This window comes from Bufo bufo, chromosome 2, assembly GCF_905171765.1.
Source record: "Bufo bufo chromosome 2, aBufBuf1.1, whole genome shotgun sequence".
Classification (NCBI taxonomy): Eukaryota; Metazoa; Chordata; class Amphibia; order Anura; family Bufonidae; genus Bufo; species Bufo bufo.
Window position 1 is genome coordinate 292726256 of NC_053390.1, and position 15408 is coordinate 292741663.

Below are 15408 nucleotides of genomic sequence, written 5' to 3' on the forward strand. Positions count from 1 at the left end.
CAGTAAAGCGAATCACCTGGTGATACGTGAGCTAGTTAAAATGTTGAAAAACTTATAGATTGTGTGCTTCCACATCCTAGGCTATGATGGAGAATTGGCCATCACAATCTTCTCAAGCTTCTGAAAGTGAATTCATTACCCAAGAACAAGTAAAACCTATGCAGAAAGAACCTGACGTTATTGATATTGAGAAACCAGACAACCTGCTAAAGCAGAAGAAGGTCAGTCAGATAATTTTGTTTATCATGATATATCTTCATGGAGGTTGGCGCTCTATATTTCTGTTACAGAGCTCCATACTCCGCTTCCCTTCACACACCGTCAGACCCCGCCGATATTGATGACCTGTGCTGAGGCAGACTATCCCTTTAGGGCTCATGCACACAAACATATATTTTTTTCCGTGTCTGTTCCGTCTTTCTTTTTTTCTTGCAAAAAAAAATGAAAATGACTCGGCGCGCAATTCCATTTCCATTTGTCTGCACGGCCATCCTGACTGCTCTTCCTGTCTTGGTTCGACAAGCTAGAACTGCCAGGAAAGGCCTACTCAAGCAACCGCCTGCCTTAGTAGTGACCTGCCTCAGTTAGTGATTGGTTGAACATGCTTTTCCTGGTTTTTCTGATGTGTCAAGCTGGGAGAAGAAATATAGAGCAGCAGAGTGTGAAGGACCGTCAGTTGGAAGCAGCAGCAATTGGTGGAGGCAAATAATGCTTAAAGTAGAAATCCCGCAAGAATTTCTTATTCTCTGACCTGCTAGAAAGTGATGTCATGTGACCAATTCTCTCATCTCCAACTGACACAGGAGGAGAGGAATTCAGTTACTTCTCTATTCATTCCTATGAGACCGACATTGCAGCTCCCATAGGAATACATGGAGAAACTGACTTCCTGTCCACACATAAGATGCTGTGTCAGTTGGAGAGTCTGATTGCCGGTCACACGACACAGCTGAGAAGCAGAAGGGAGGGGATAACTCACAAATACAGACACTGGTCAGAAGATTACATTCACTACAGATTACATCATGTACCTTTTTAACAGGTCAGAGAATAAAATTTGTGGCGGGAGTTCTTCTTTAAAGGGGTTCCCTGCTTTTGCTATATTGCTAAGCTATCCATAGAATAGGTTATCAGTATCCTTTTCAAATGAATTGGACAAAGCCATCCCATTGAAGTGAATGGGACGCAGGAGTTGTAATTATGCTGCATTAGTAATCTGTAGCCTTTCAGTGTTACAGACCTGTAATAATAACGCCAACCTACACTGGCTCCTATAGGTAACCACTGTGTATGCCCAATTAGAATCTCCACACCAAAATTATAAATACACAGCATATGAATGAGCAAATTATTCTTTATTAATTTCTAACCAAACAATAATAAACAAAAAATAAATAAATAAAAATCAGCAGCATATACAAAGAAAAGAGCCACAATACATATCATACAGTTCTGCCCATAATTATCCATACCCCTGGCAAATTTTGACTTAAAGTTACTTTTATTCAACCAGCAAGTAATTTTTTGACAAGTTGGTGAGTGCCTGTTTTTATTTTCTTCTTATTTGTTACATTGGATGAGCAGGTGAATCATCCAAAAACAGAGCACCTTAACCGTATTAGCAGATACGGGTGAGCCACGATATAAATATACTCAATTTAAGAAATGACATAGGTGTCTCCCAAAAGACAATAAAACAATGTACAAGAGGCATTATTGTGGAAAAAAACATTTCTCAGCTTTTATTTACATTTGGGCAAAAAGTGTCCAGTCCAAAATTATTCATACACTTCTCAATAATCCAATAGAAAAGCCTTTATTGACTATTACAGCAATCAAACGCTTCCTATAATTGTAGACCAGCTTTTTGCATGTCTCCACAGGTATTTTTGCCTATTCATCTTTAGCAATGAGCTCCAAATCTTTCAGGTTGGAGTGTCTTCTTGCCATCACCCTGATCTTTAGCTCCCTTCACAGATTCTAAATTGGATTCAAGTGTGGACTCTGGCTGGGCCACTCGAAAACATTAATGTTGTCTGCTAACCATTTCTTCACCACTTTTGCAGTGTGTTTGGGTCATTGTCATGCTGAAATGTCCACTGGTGCCCAAGGCCAAGTTTCTCTGCAGACTGCCTGATGTTGTCGTTGAGAATCCTCATGTATTGCTCTTTTTTCATGGTGCTGTTTACTGTGATTAGGTTCCCTGGTCCATTGGCTGAAAAACACCCCCAAAGTATTAGGTTCCCACCACCATGTTTGACAGTGGGGATGGTGTTCTTTGGGTTGAAAGCTTCTCCTTTTTTATGCCAAATGAAGGAAACATCATTGTGACCAAACAATTCAATTTTTGTTTCATCTGACCATAACACACTTCTTTGTCCAGATGAGCTTTTGCAAAGGCCAAGCAAACTTTTGTGTGCCTCAGGCCTCCATGCACACGACCATTTTTTTGGGGTCCGCAAAAACTGGTTCCGTAGATCCGTGTCCGTTTTTTCTTCCGTGGGTCTTCCTTGATTTTTGGAGAATCCACGGACATGAAGGAAAAAGTCGTTTTGGTGTCCGCCTGGCCGTGCGGAGCCAAACGGATCCGTCCTGACTTATAATGCAAGTCAATGGGGACGGATCTGTTTGACGTTGACACAATATGGTGCAATTGCAAACTGATCCGTCCCCCATTGAGTTTCAATGTAAAGTCAGGAGTCCCTATTATACCATCGGATCGGAGTTTTCTCCAATCCGATGGTATATTTTAACTTGAAGCGTCCCCATCTCCATGGGAACGCCTCTATGTTAAAATATACCATCGGATTTGAGTTATATCGTGAAAACTCAGATCCGACAGTATATTCTAACACAGAGGCGTTCCCATAGTGATGGGGACGCTTCAAGTTAGAATATAATAAGAACTGTGTACATAACTGCCCCCTGCTGCCTGGCAGCACCCGATCTCTTACAGCGGGCTGTGATCCGCACAATTAACCCCTCAGGTGCCGCTGGGGCTACGATCGGTTACCATGGCAACCAGGATGCTACTGCAGTCCTTGCTGCCATGATTACTTAGCAATTTTAGAAGCATTATACTTACCTTTGCTGTCTGTGGCCGGCCGGGCGCTCCTCCTACTGGTAAGTGAAAGGTCTGTGCGGCGCATTGCTTATAGCACAGACCTGTCACTTACCAGTAGGAGGAGCGCCCGGCCGGTCACAGACAGCGCAGGTAAGTATAATGCTTCTAAAATTGCTAAGTAACCATGGCAGCCAGGAGTGCAGTAGCATCCTGGTTGCCATGGTTACCGATCGGAGTCCCAGCGATTAAACTGGGACTCCGATCGGAACTCTCCGCTGCCACCAATGATGGGGGAAGGGGGGGGGGAAATTTTAATTAGGAGGGGGGGGGAGAGGGGAGGCCGCACTGGCCACCAATGAATTTAATACAGGGGAGGGAGGGGGGGTCTGCCCCCTCCTGCCTGGCAGCACCCGATCTCTCACAGGGGGCTATGATACGCACAATTAACCCCTCAGGTGCGGCACCTGAGAGGTTAATTGTGCGGATCACAGCCCCCTGTAAGAGATCGGGTGCTGCCAGGCAGCAGGGGGCAGTCATGTACACAGTTCTTAGTATATTCTAACTTGAAGTGTCCCCATCACTATGGGAACGCCTCTGTGTTAGAATATACTGTCGGATCTGAGTTTTCACAAAGTGAAAACTCTGATTTGAAAAAGCTGCGGATCCGTCTGTGTGAAAGTAGCCTACGGACACGGATGACGGACGCGGATGACAATCTTGTGTGCATCCGTGTTTTTTCACGGACCCATTGACTTGAATGGGTCCGTGAACCGTTGTCCGTCAAAAAAATAGGACAGGTCATATTTTTTTTGACGGACAGGAAACACGGATCACGGACGCGGATGAACAACGGTGCATTTTCCGAGTTTTAAACGGACCCATTGAAAGTCAATGGGTCCGCAGAAAATCACGGAAAACGGAACAACGGACACAGATGCACACAACGGTCGTGTGCATGAGGCCTTATCTGGAGAATTGGAACCCAGCAGTGTGCAGTGTCCGTTGGATTGTCTGCCTTGAGACATTGCCACCAGAAGAGCCCAGATTCAGCAGGATGGCCTTGGTGGGGATCTTTGGATTCTTTTTTACCTCTCTAACTATCCTCCTGGCCAGCACAGGTGTCACTTTTGGCTTCCGACCACGTCCTCTGAGATTTTCCACATTGCGGAACTTCTTGTATTTTTTGCTCAAATGTAAATAAAAGCTGAGAAATGTTTTTTTTCCCACTATAATGCCTCTTGTACATCGTCTTATTATCTTTTGGGAGACACCTATGTCATTTCCCGTCAAAAAATTACTTGCTGGTTGAATAAAAGTAACTAAGTCAAAATTTGCCAGGCGTATGAATAATTATGGGCAGCACTGTATATCGTTAAAAAGAAATCCCAATAATGAACCTGATATTATAGTATAGTTCGCACCCTTAAAAGGGATTAGGAAACAATAATTCATTCCTGCATAGTGCAAGCCCATCTATATACCCATAAATACAATGGGGCAAAAGTGCGAAGTGCAATAAATAACATCTAAAGTTCATCAGGGAAAGAAATTCATACAGACCAATGTGGCTCAGACCCCAAAGCACGTTTCGTAAGCCGCTTTCTCAGGGGATGACTGGACAGTGCGCTCAATGGCTATATATACCCAATCACTTATCACTAAGTTAAAAAAACCTGAGGGGGTATACTAACTAAAAAGCCCATGTGCTCCATTGAAGTTTATGGCGTGTGTTCCACGGTGGAACGCATGACATCACTTCCTTTTGTTGACTAAAGACCTCCCACCTCATGGCTGTTTATTTTATTAATAAAATATCAATCAATAAACTGAGTATAGAATACATGCTGCATATTATTGGAAAGGTAGATCAGAAGAGATGGTTTTATTTCTGTCTATACTCTCAGTATCGGTGGTAGGCGATGTGCTCTCCACATTGGAACGCATCACGTGACCACCGAACTTCCGGTATGCGTTCCACGCTGGAGCGCATCGCAGCTTCACAATATCCAGCCAGACCATACAATCGACTTTCATGTGAGTATTTTATTTTAACCTGTACCTATTTATTCAAGGATATTAAATCTTAACCCCTTAAGGACTTAGGACGTACCGGTACGGCATGGTTCCCGAATCCTTAAGGACCCATGACGTACCGGTACGTCATGGCTTTAATTTGCTATTCCGTCGCCGCGGGGGTTAATCGGAACGGGATTTCGGCTGAAATCATTCAGCCGGCATCCCGTAACAATGCAGGGGGGGGTCATTTGACCCCCCCGTATCGACGATCGCAGAAAACCGCAGGTCAATTCAGACCTGCGGTTTTCTGCGTTTCCGGTCCATTCGGGTGTCCTGTGACCCGATGAACCGGAAAAAGACTGCGATCGGTGGCGTAATTATACACCACCTATCGCAGTCCGAGGATTTGGAGAGGCGGCGCTGGCCCTGGTGCTGAACGCTGCTGTCCAGGGTGCTGATTGGTGCAGGGGAGAGAGGCGCGAGATTCAAACTTCCTGCGCTCCTCTCTCCCCTCCTCTTCCTGTCCAGCACCCTGACCGTGCAGCACCGTCCAGCGTCCAGCTCCTGAGTCCCCCTAATCGTAGTCCATCACCCTCCTGCACCCATCGCCACCCAGGTAGGTTAGGGTCAGTGAGGGAGAGGCACCGTTAGGAAGGGAATGAAGGGAAAAGTTAGGGAAAAAAAAAAAACTTTTACTAAACTTTCTTTTCTTTCTTTCTTTCTGATCCATCTAATCCCCAGACCCCCCCCTGCCACTTGCCCCCCCCCACCACCACCAGCGCCCCCACCCCCCACCCTTCCCCCCACCAGCCCCCACCTCACCACCCCCCCCCCCCCCCCCCCCCCCCCCCCTTACCACCACTTTTTTTTTTATTTTTTTTTTCTGCGTGCGCTGACTGTCCGGCACTTTTCTTTTTTTGCCCGCCTCACCGCCCCACCGCTGATCAGCATTGTACCGCTGATCAGCAACTTTGAACTTTTTGCCCCTTTTTTTTCCTTATTTAGTACGCGAACACCCGTTGCCCCCACACACACGCACATATAATAAAGTTTGCCACACACGCACACATACACGCACACACACCCATGGCCCGCCGGATGTTCTCGGCCGAGGAGGCATACGCCCAGATTGCCTCCGACTCCGAGAGCCCCAGTGAGGATGAGGATGACCCCACGTTCCTTTTGTCATCCGCATCCTCCTCATCATCATCGGATGACGATGAGCCACCAAGGCGGCGGAGACGCCGCCAGGCGGAGCCAGGGGCCCCACATGCTAGGGATCCTGTGGCCCACCCTAGTACGAGCCGCCCTGGGGTTCGTACTGGTTTCCCGGCCCACCAAATAAGTCCACCGGAGCCCCCTGCCGATGAACTTAGCTGGTGTCCCCCAGTGGACTTTGAGCCTGAGATTCCGGATTTTGCTGGCAATCCTGGAATCCAGATTCCCACAGTGGGGTTTACTGAAATTGACTATTTTAGTTTTTTTTTCAGTAACCCACTGGTGAATCTGATGGTGGAGCAGACGAATCTGTATGCCCAACAGTTCGTCGCTCAAAACCCAGGCTCATTTTTGGCTAGACCCGGTGGCTGGACGCCGGTCAGTGCAGCCGAGATGAGGACATTTTGGGGCCTCGTGCTGCATATGGGTCTAGTCCAAAAACCCAGTGTCAGACAATACTGGAGTGGGGACGTCCTATACCAGACCCCACTGTACAGTATGGTTATGACACGTCCCCGGTTTGAGGCCATCCGGAAATGTCTGCATTATTCCGATAATGCAGCATGTCCACCCCGAGGTGATCCTGCCTATGACCGGCTGTATAAGATACGGCCGGTCATCGATCACTTTGGGGCCACATTTCAGCAGGCCTACGTACCTGGAAGGGAGGTCGCGGTTGATGAGTCTCTCGTTGCGTTCAAGGGGAGACTCAGTTTCCGCCAATATATTCCCACAAAGCGGGCGAGGTATGGCGTGAAGCTATACAAAATTTGTGAGAGTACCTCAGGGTACACTTACAAATTTCGTGTGTACGAGGGGCGAGATTCCCGGATTCAACCCCCAGAATGTCCCCCCACTCTGGGTGTTACCGGGAAACTCGTGTGGGACCTTATGTACCCACTGCTGGATAACGGTTACCACTTGTACGTGGACAACTTTTATACCAGCATTCCCTTGTTCAGGTCCCTTGCCGCCAGATCCACGTTCGCTTGTGGGACCGTGCGGAAAAATCAACGCGGCCTCCCTGCCCACCCCCTCCAGGTACCTATCCCCAGGGGTGAGACCCGTGCACTTACCAGTGGAAACCTGTTGCTGGTCAGATATAAGGACAAGAGGGATGTCCTTATGCTGTCCACAATCCACGGTAACAGCACCACCCCAGTCCCTGTGCGAGGTACCGCGGCAACGGTCCTCAAGCCCGATTGTATCGTCGACTACAATCGGTATATGGGAGGAGTTGATCTCTCTGATCAAGTCCTCAAGCCATATAATGCCATGCGCAAAACCCGGGCATGGTACAAAAAAGTTGCGGTCTACTTGGTGCAGGTTGCCATGTACAACTCTTTTGTACTATCCCGAAGCGCTGGCAGCACAGGGACATTTCTCCAATTCTATGAGGCAGTCCTCAAAGACCTGATCTTTTCGGACCGGGAAAGAGCAGGCCGGAGTACCTCGGGAATTGGAGGCGCCCGGATCGTCCCTGGCCAACACTTTCCAGGTGTGGTCCCCCATACTGGAAAGAAGGGACGAACCCAAAAAAGATGCAGAGTGTGTCACAAGAGGGGGATACGGAAGGACACCACTACTCAATGTGACACGTGCCCCGATCATCCGGGCCTCTGCATTATCAATTGCTTCAGGGAGTATCACACTTCCATGGAGTACTAAATTTTTATAATCCCCAACAGTCCACTAGAGAACATAAAAAACTATGGCTCTCAGACTTTGGAGACACGGAAACAATTTTTTTCCCCCAAAAAAATATTAGTTTTAGAGCAGGCATCCTCAAACTGCGGCCCTCCAGATGTTGTAAAACTATAACTCCCAGCATGCCCAGACAACCTACAGCCATCAGCAGGGCATGGTGGGAATTGTAGTTTTACAACATCTGGAGGGCCGCAGTTTTTAGGATGCCTGCTTAGTGTCTCCAAAGTCTGAGAGCCATACATATTGGGCATCGTCGCGTGCGTAAAAGTCGTCGCTATAAAAATAACTTTTGACCAAACGCCTCGGATGAACGGTGTTAAAAATATAAAATAAAAACGGTGCCAAAACACCCATTTTTGGGCAAAATTTCCATTTGAATCCTTTTTGCCGGTAATAAAGCAAGGGTTAACAGCCAAACAAAACTCAATATTTATGGCCCTGATTCTGTAGTTTGCAGAAACACCCCATATGTGGTCGTAAATGGCTATATAGCCGCACGGCATGGCATAGAACGAAGGGAACTCCATACGGTTTCTGGAAGGCAGATTTTGATGGACAGTTTTTTTTTTGACACCATGTTCCATTAGAAGCCCCCCCTGATGTAGCCTAGACTAGAAACTCCAAAAAAGTGACCCCATCTAAGAAACTACACCCCTCAAGGTATTCAAAAGTTACTTTACAAACTATGTTAACCCTTTAGGTGTTCCACAAAACTAAATAGCGAATGTAGAAACAATTTTTAATTTTTTTTTTTGTTACATTGCCTCAAAAAAGCGTAATGAAGAGCAACTAAAAATCATATTTACCCCTAAAATAGTCCCAAAACAACAACCACCTGATCCCGTAGTTTCCTAGATGGGGTCACTTTTATGGAGTTTCTACTCTAGGGGTGCATCAGGGGGCTTGAAAGGGTACATGATGTAAATAAACCAGTCCAGCAAAATCTGCCTTCCAAAAACCATATGACGTTCCCCTTCTTCTATGTCCTGCCGTTTAGCCAAATAGTAGTTTACGACCACATATGGGGTGTTTCTGCAAACTACAGAATCAGGGCAACCCATTTTAAGTTTTGTTTGGCAGTTAACTCTTGTTTTACTCCTGGAATAAATTGATTATATTGGAAAATTTTCCAAAAAATAGAAATTTCTAAATTGTTTCTCCATCTGTCAATAACTCTTGTGGAACACCTAAAGGGTTAACAAAGTTTGTAAACCCAGTTTTGAATACCTTGAGGGGTGTACTTTCTTAGATGGAGTCACTTTTTTGAAATTTCTATTCTAGGGGTGCAACAGGGGGCTTCAAATGGGACATGGTATAAACAAAACCAGTCCTGCAAAATCTGCCTTCCAAAACCCATATGGTGTTCCCCTCCTTCTATGTGCTCCCGTTTGGCCAAACAGTAGTTTACGACCACATATGGGGTGTTTTTGCAAACTACAGAATCAGGGCAACCCATTTTGAGTTTTGTTTGGCAGTTAACCCCTGTTTTACTCCTGGAAAAAATTGATTATATTGGAAAATTTTCCAAAAAATTGAAATTTCTAAATTGTTTCTCCATCTGCCAATAACTCTTGTGGAGCACCTAAAGGGTTAACAAAGTTTGTAAACCCAGTTTTGAATACCTTGAGGGGTGTACTTTCTTAGATGGAGTCACTTTTTTGAAATTTCTATTCTAGGGGTGCAACAGGGGGCTTCAAATGGGACATGGTATAAACAAAACCAGTCCTGCCAAATCTGCCTTCCAAAACCCATATGGTGTTCCCCTCCTTCTATGTGCTCCCGTTTGGCCAAACAGTAGTTTACGACCACATATGGGGTGTTTTTGCAAACTACAGAATCAGGGCAACCCATTTTGAGTTTTGTTTGGCAGTTAACCCCTGTTTTACTCCTGGAAAAAATTGATTATATTGAAAAATTTTCCAAAAAATTGAAATTTCTAAATTGTTTCTCCATCTGCCATTAACTCTTGTGGAAGACCTAAAGGGTTAATAAAGTTTGAAAAAACAGTTTTGAATACCTTGAGGGGTGTAGTTTCTAGAATGGGGTCATTTTTGGGAGGTTTCTATTATCTAAGCCTCACAATATGACTTCAAACCTGAACTGGTCCATAAAAAGTGGGATTTTGAAGATTTCTGAAAATTTCAAAATTTGCTTCTAAACTTCTAAGCCTTGTAACATCCCCAAAAAATAAAATATCATTCCCAAAATGCTGCAAACATGAAGTAGACATATGGGGAATGTAAAGTCATCACAATTTTTGGGGGTATTACTATGTATTACAGAGGTAGAGAAACTGAAACTTTGAAATTTGCTAATTTTTCAAAATTTTCGGTAAAAATTGTATTTTTTTATGCAAAAAAATTAACTTTTTTGACCCAATTTTAGCAGTGTCATGAAGTACAATATGTGACGAAAAAACAATCTCAGAACGGCCTGGGTAAGTCAAAGCGTTTTAAAGTTATGAGCACTTAAAGTGACACTGGTCAGATTTGCAAAAAATGGCCAAGTCCTTAAGGTGAAATAGGGCCGAGTCCTTAAGGGGTTAAAGGGACCTAATTACCTCAGTGCATACAAAAATTATTCAGTATAATACAATTAATGAATCCTAATTAAGTAGTGTAATTCATCCAATCATGATTATAAAAGTAAAAAATAAATGTCAAACCAATCAGTAATTATAATATATATTAAGAAAAGCTCTACCAGCAAACTACTGGAGCCCAGCCTGTCAGTAACCAACTGAAGAAAGAGCAATTATAGTAATAATATAGGCTGTATCACAGTATTTTTGCATATAAATTTATTAATACACTTAATAACACACAAACCAACTTAGTGTCGACATATCAGCATAAATACATTAAATAGGTTTATAAAGTGCGGAGCTCGCGCACAAAACCTAAACAGCTGGAGTACTCCAATCAGTAATTATACCTCAATGCATGATTCATATAGTGTAAATAAATATCAATTGTATCAAACCAATCAATTCATATATAAAAAAAATTACAACCAATTAAATCCACTCTTAATTATGTTAAATACAATAGCCTAAATTTAATAAATAATTCATATAGTGATAAAGTGCTTAGTGCAATGATGGTAAAGAGAAAAGGGGGGGGGGAAGGGGAGGAAGAATGAAAGTGACAAAGTGAAAGTGTGAAGTGCGCTGTGAATTAGTGAAACAGTGAAAGTGTGAAACTGGGAACCCTACCACTTTAATATAATGATAAAATTGAAAAACAGAAATCAAGTCCTAATACAAAAAACCCAATGGGAACGTGCCATATAAATACTTAAAGGGAACCTGTCACCGGGATTTTGTGTATAGAGCTGAGGACATGGGTTGCTAGATGGCCGCTAGCACATCCGCAATACCCAGTCCCCATAGCTCTGTGTGCTTTTATTGTGTAAAAAAACCCGATTTGATACATATGCAAATGAACCTGAGATGAGTCCTTTCCCTGACTCGCCTCATCTCAGGTTAATTTGCATATGTATCAAATCTCGTGATGTCATACCTACATATAAAAGATTACATGGGCAGCTGGTCACGTATATAACACGCCAATCGTATTGCATGATATGGTGTGTATGATTTGGTAAGTCTTATGGCCCGTGCTGCCCATAAATGAAGTCGTTCTCAAGATGTTGGGACAGGCCACATGGACGACATCCCCATTTGGGACCTCTAGAGTCAAACTGTTTGTTAGGGTTCGTACCTATTAAATTAGAATTGATTTAATTGTATTATATTGAATAATTTTAGTTTGCACTGATGTATTTAGGTCTCTTTTAAGATTTAATATCCTTGAATAAATAGGTACAGGTTAAAATAAAATACTCACATGAAAGTCGATTTTATGGTCTGGCTGGATATCATGCTGTATTTAATTGTGAAGCTGCGATGCGCTCCAGCGTGGAACGCATACCGGAAGTTCGGTGGTCACGTGATGCGTTCCAATGTGGAGAGCACATCGCCTACCACCGATACTGAGAGTATAGACAGAAATAAAACCATCTCTTCTGATCTACCTTTCCAATAATATGCAGCATGTATTCTATACTCAGTTTATTGATATGTTATTAATAAAATAAACGGCCATGAGGTGGGAGGTCTTTAGTCAACAAAAGGAAGTGATGTCATGCGTTCCACCGTGGAACACGCGCCATGAACTTCAATGGAGCACATGTGCTTTTTAGTGAGTATATCCCCTCAGGTTTTTTAACTTAGTGATAAGTGATTGGGTATATATAGCCATTGAGCGCACTGTCCAGTCATCCCCTGAGAAAGCGGCTTGCGAAATGTGCTTTGGGGTCTGAGCCACATTGGTCTGTATGAATTTCTTTCCCTGATGAACTTTAGATGTTATTTATTGCACTTAGCACTTTTGCCCCCATTGTATTTATGGATATATAGATGGGCTTGCACTATGCAGGAATGAATTATTGTTTCCTAATCCCTTTTAATATCAGGTTCATTATTGGGATTTCTTTTTACCGATATATGACATGTATTGTGGCTCTTTTTTTTGTATATGCTGCTGCTTTTTTTTTTATTCTTTATTCTGGTTTGGTTAGAAATTAATAAAGAATAATTTAAACATTCATATGCTGTGTATTTATAGTTTTGGTGTGGAGACCTGTAATAATAAAAACCAAAAGTTAGTCAGCACATCCTGTAAAATGAAGTGAATGCCCAGGTATGGATCGCCATGGTTAAAATTATAGAAGCAAACGCAATCTGCAAACATAGATCATATGGACTAATACTACACTGCTCAAAAAAAATAAAGGGAACACTTAAACAACACAATGTAACTCCAAGTCAATCACACTTCTGTGAAATCAAACTGTCCACTTAGGAAGCAACACTGAGTGACAATCAATTTCACATGCTGTTGTGCAAATGGGATAGACAACAGGTGGAAATTATAGGGAATTAGCAAGACACCCCAAATAAAGGAGTGGTTCTGCAGGTGGTGACCACAGACCACTTCTTAGTTCCTATGCTTCCTGGCTGATGTTTTGGTCATTTTTGAATGCTGGCTTTCACTCTAGTGGTAGCATGAGACGGAGTCTACAACCCACACAAGTGGCTCAGGTAGTGCAGCTTATCCAGGATGGCACATCAATGCGAGCTGTGGCAAGAAGGTTTGCTGTGTCTGTCAGCGTAGTGTCCAGAGCATGGAGGCGCTACCAGGAGACAGGCCAGTACATCAGGAGACGTGGAGGAGGCCGTAGGAGGGCAACAACCCAGCAGCAGGACTGCTACCTCCGCCTTTGTGCAAGGAGGAACAGGAGGAGCACTGCCAGATCCCTGCAAAATGACCTCAAGCAAATGTGCATGTGTCTGCTCAAACGGTCAGAAACAGACTCCATGAGGGTGATATGAGGGCCCGACGTCCACAGGTGGGGGTTGTGCTTACAGCCCAACACCGTGCAGGACGTTTGGCATTTGCCAGAGAACACCAAGATATGCAAATTCACCACTGGCGCCCTGTGCTCTTCACAGATGAAAGCAGGTTCACACTGAGCACATGTGACAGACGTGACAGAGTCTTGAGACGCCGTGGAGAACGTTCTGCTGCCTGCATGCAACGTTCTGCTGCCAGCATGACCGGTTTGGCATTGGGTCAGTAATGGTGTGGGGTGGCATTTCTTTGGAGGGCCGCACAGCCCTCCATGTGCTCGCCAGAGGTAGCCTGACCTGACTGCCATTAGGTACCGAGATGAGATCCTCAGACCCCTTGTGAGACCATATGCTGATGCGGTTGGCCCTTGGTTCCTCCTAATGCAAGACAATGCTAGACCTCATGTGGCTGGAGTGTGTCAGCAGTTCCTGCAAGACGAAGGCATTGATGCTATGGACTGGCCCGCCCGTTCCCCAGACCTGAATCCAATTGAGCACATCTGAGACATCATGTCTCGCTCTATCCACCACCGTCACGTTGCACCACAGACTGTCCAGGAGTTGGCAGATGCTTTAGTCCAGGTCTGGGAGGAGATCCCTCAGGAGACCGTCCGCCACCTCATCAGGAGCATGCACAGGCGTTGTAGGGAGGTCATACAGGCACGTGGAGGCCACACACACTACTGAGCCTCATTTTGACTTGTTTTAAGGACATTACATCAAAGTTGGATCAGCCTGTAGTGTGTTTTTCCACTTTAATTTTGAGTGTGACTCCAAATCCAGACCTCCATGGGTTGAAAAATTAGATTTCCATTTTTTTTTTATTTTTGTGTGATTTTGTTGTCAGCACATTCAACTATGTAAAGAACAAAGTATTTCAGAAGAATATTTAATTAATTCAGATCTAGGATGTGTTATTTTTGTGTTCCCTTTATTTTTTTGAGCAGTGTATATTCACCATATAAAAAATGTTTAAGATACTTAGCAAATACATTTTGATCAAAATCATTTGTGCCTGTCCACCACAGCAAAGTCATCTCATTCTGGGACAGAAGGCGCCACATGTATACTATGTCCACCTCTCTTTCTGCAAACAGGCCTCCAATGAATTCAGGAGCTATATATTGCACTAATTAGTTAGGTTAGTTAGGAGTGCACGACCAAGATGGAGGCAGCCACACCTCAAAGTACACATTGCAAAAACAAAAGACAAAGTATTCATTGTAAAATAATAATAATTTTGATGAAAATATACTTGCTAAGTACCTCATTAGTGAGCATAGTATAAGTTCATATATTCCATGTTTGCAGAATGCTGTTGCATTTTGTTTGCTTCCACCTGTACTAATGGGTCAGATTTGAAGGGGTGGTTTAATACCTTTTTACACTTTGTGTGTGATGGGCTATACCATCAAAGCTTCAGAAGGCGTTTACAGTCATCATTTGTATTTTGTTGCATTTTTAGCTATACTTTTATATTTTACAGATGGCTTTAATTTCTGCCGTATGCTGCTCATTGGTGAATTCACCCAAGTTCACAGATTCATCAGACACTACCCGGGCTAATATTATGGATTTGTGTGAAGATATTGCACAGTTTGATCCAGAGTTTATATTGAAGGTGAGAACATTTTGATTAGTTTGTTGTATCGGCTAATATTTACCGATGAAGCATCATGTGGGAAATTAGAGGGAAGTAGTAACGTGTAAGAAATAGGTGATGAGTATGTTTTTTTTTTTTTAGCTCACATGACAATTGTTTGGTCCCTGCAGGTTGCTCTTTATACACGACAGGAGCTCAATATACGTACCACAGCAAATTTCCTACTTGCCCTGTCTGCCCTATTTCCTTCTTGTCGACCACACCTACGTCGGTATCTGTGCTCTTCTGTGCAGCTACCAAGTGACTGGATGGATGTACCGCGGATGTACCAGGTTTGACTTTATACATATGAGCTTGATACTCTGTCTGTCGCACTATCACTTGGTC

At 43.8% G+C, this 15408-nt stretch overlaps 1 protein-coding gene across 3 annotated transcripts in view; it reads left to right on the plus strand.

Annotated features, from left to right (window-relative positions):
* Positions 1 to 15408, plus strand: part of LOC120988948 (telomerase protein component 1-like) — a 73451-nt gene that overhangs the window by 10264 nt on the left and 47779 nt on the right. For all 3 annotated transcript variants that reach the window (XM_040416752.1, XM_040416753.1, XM_040416754.1), the window contains exons 3-5: positions 81 to 221; positions 14905 to 15039; positions 15192 to 15353. In XM_040416752.1, coding sequence (XP_040272686.1) covers positions 81 to 221; positions 14905 to 15039; positions 15192 to 15353 — 438 coding nt within the window. The remainder of the gene's footprint in view (positions 1 to 80; positions 222 to 14904; positions 15040 to 15191; positions 15354 to 15408) is intronic.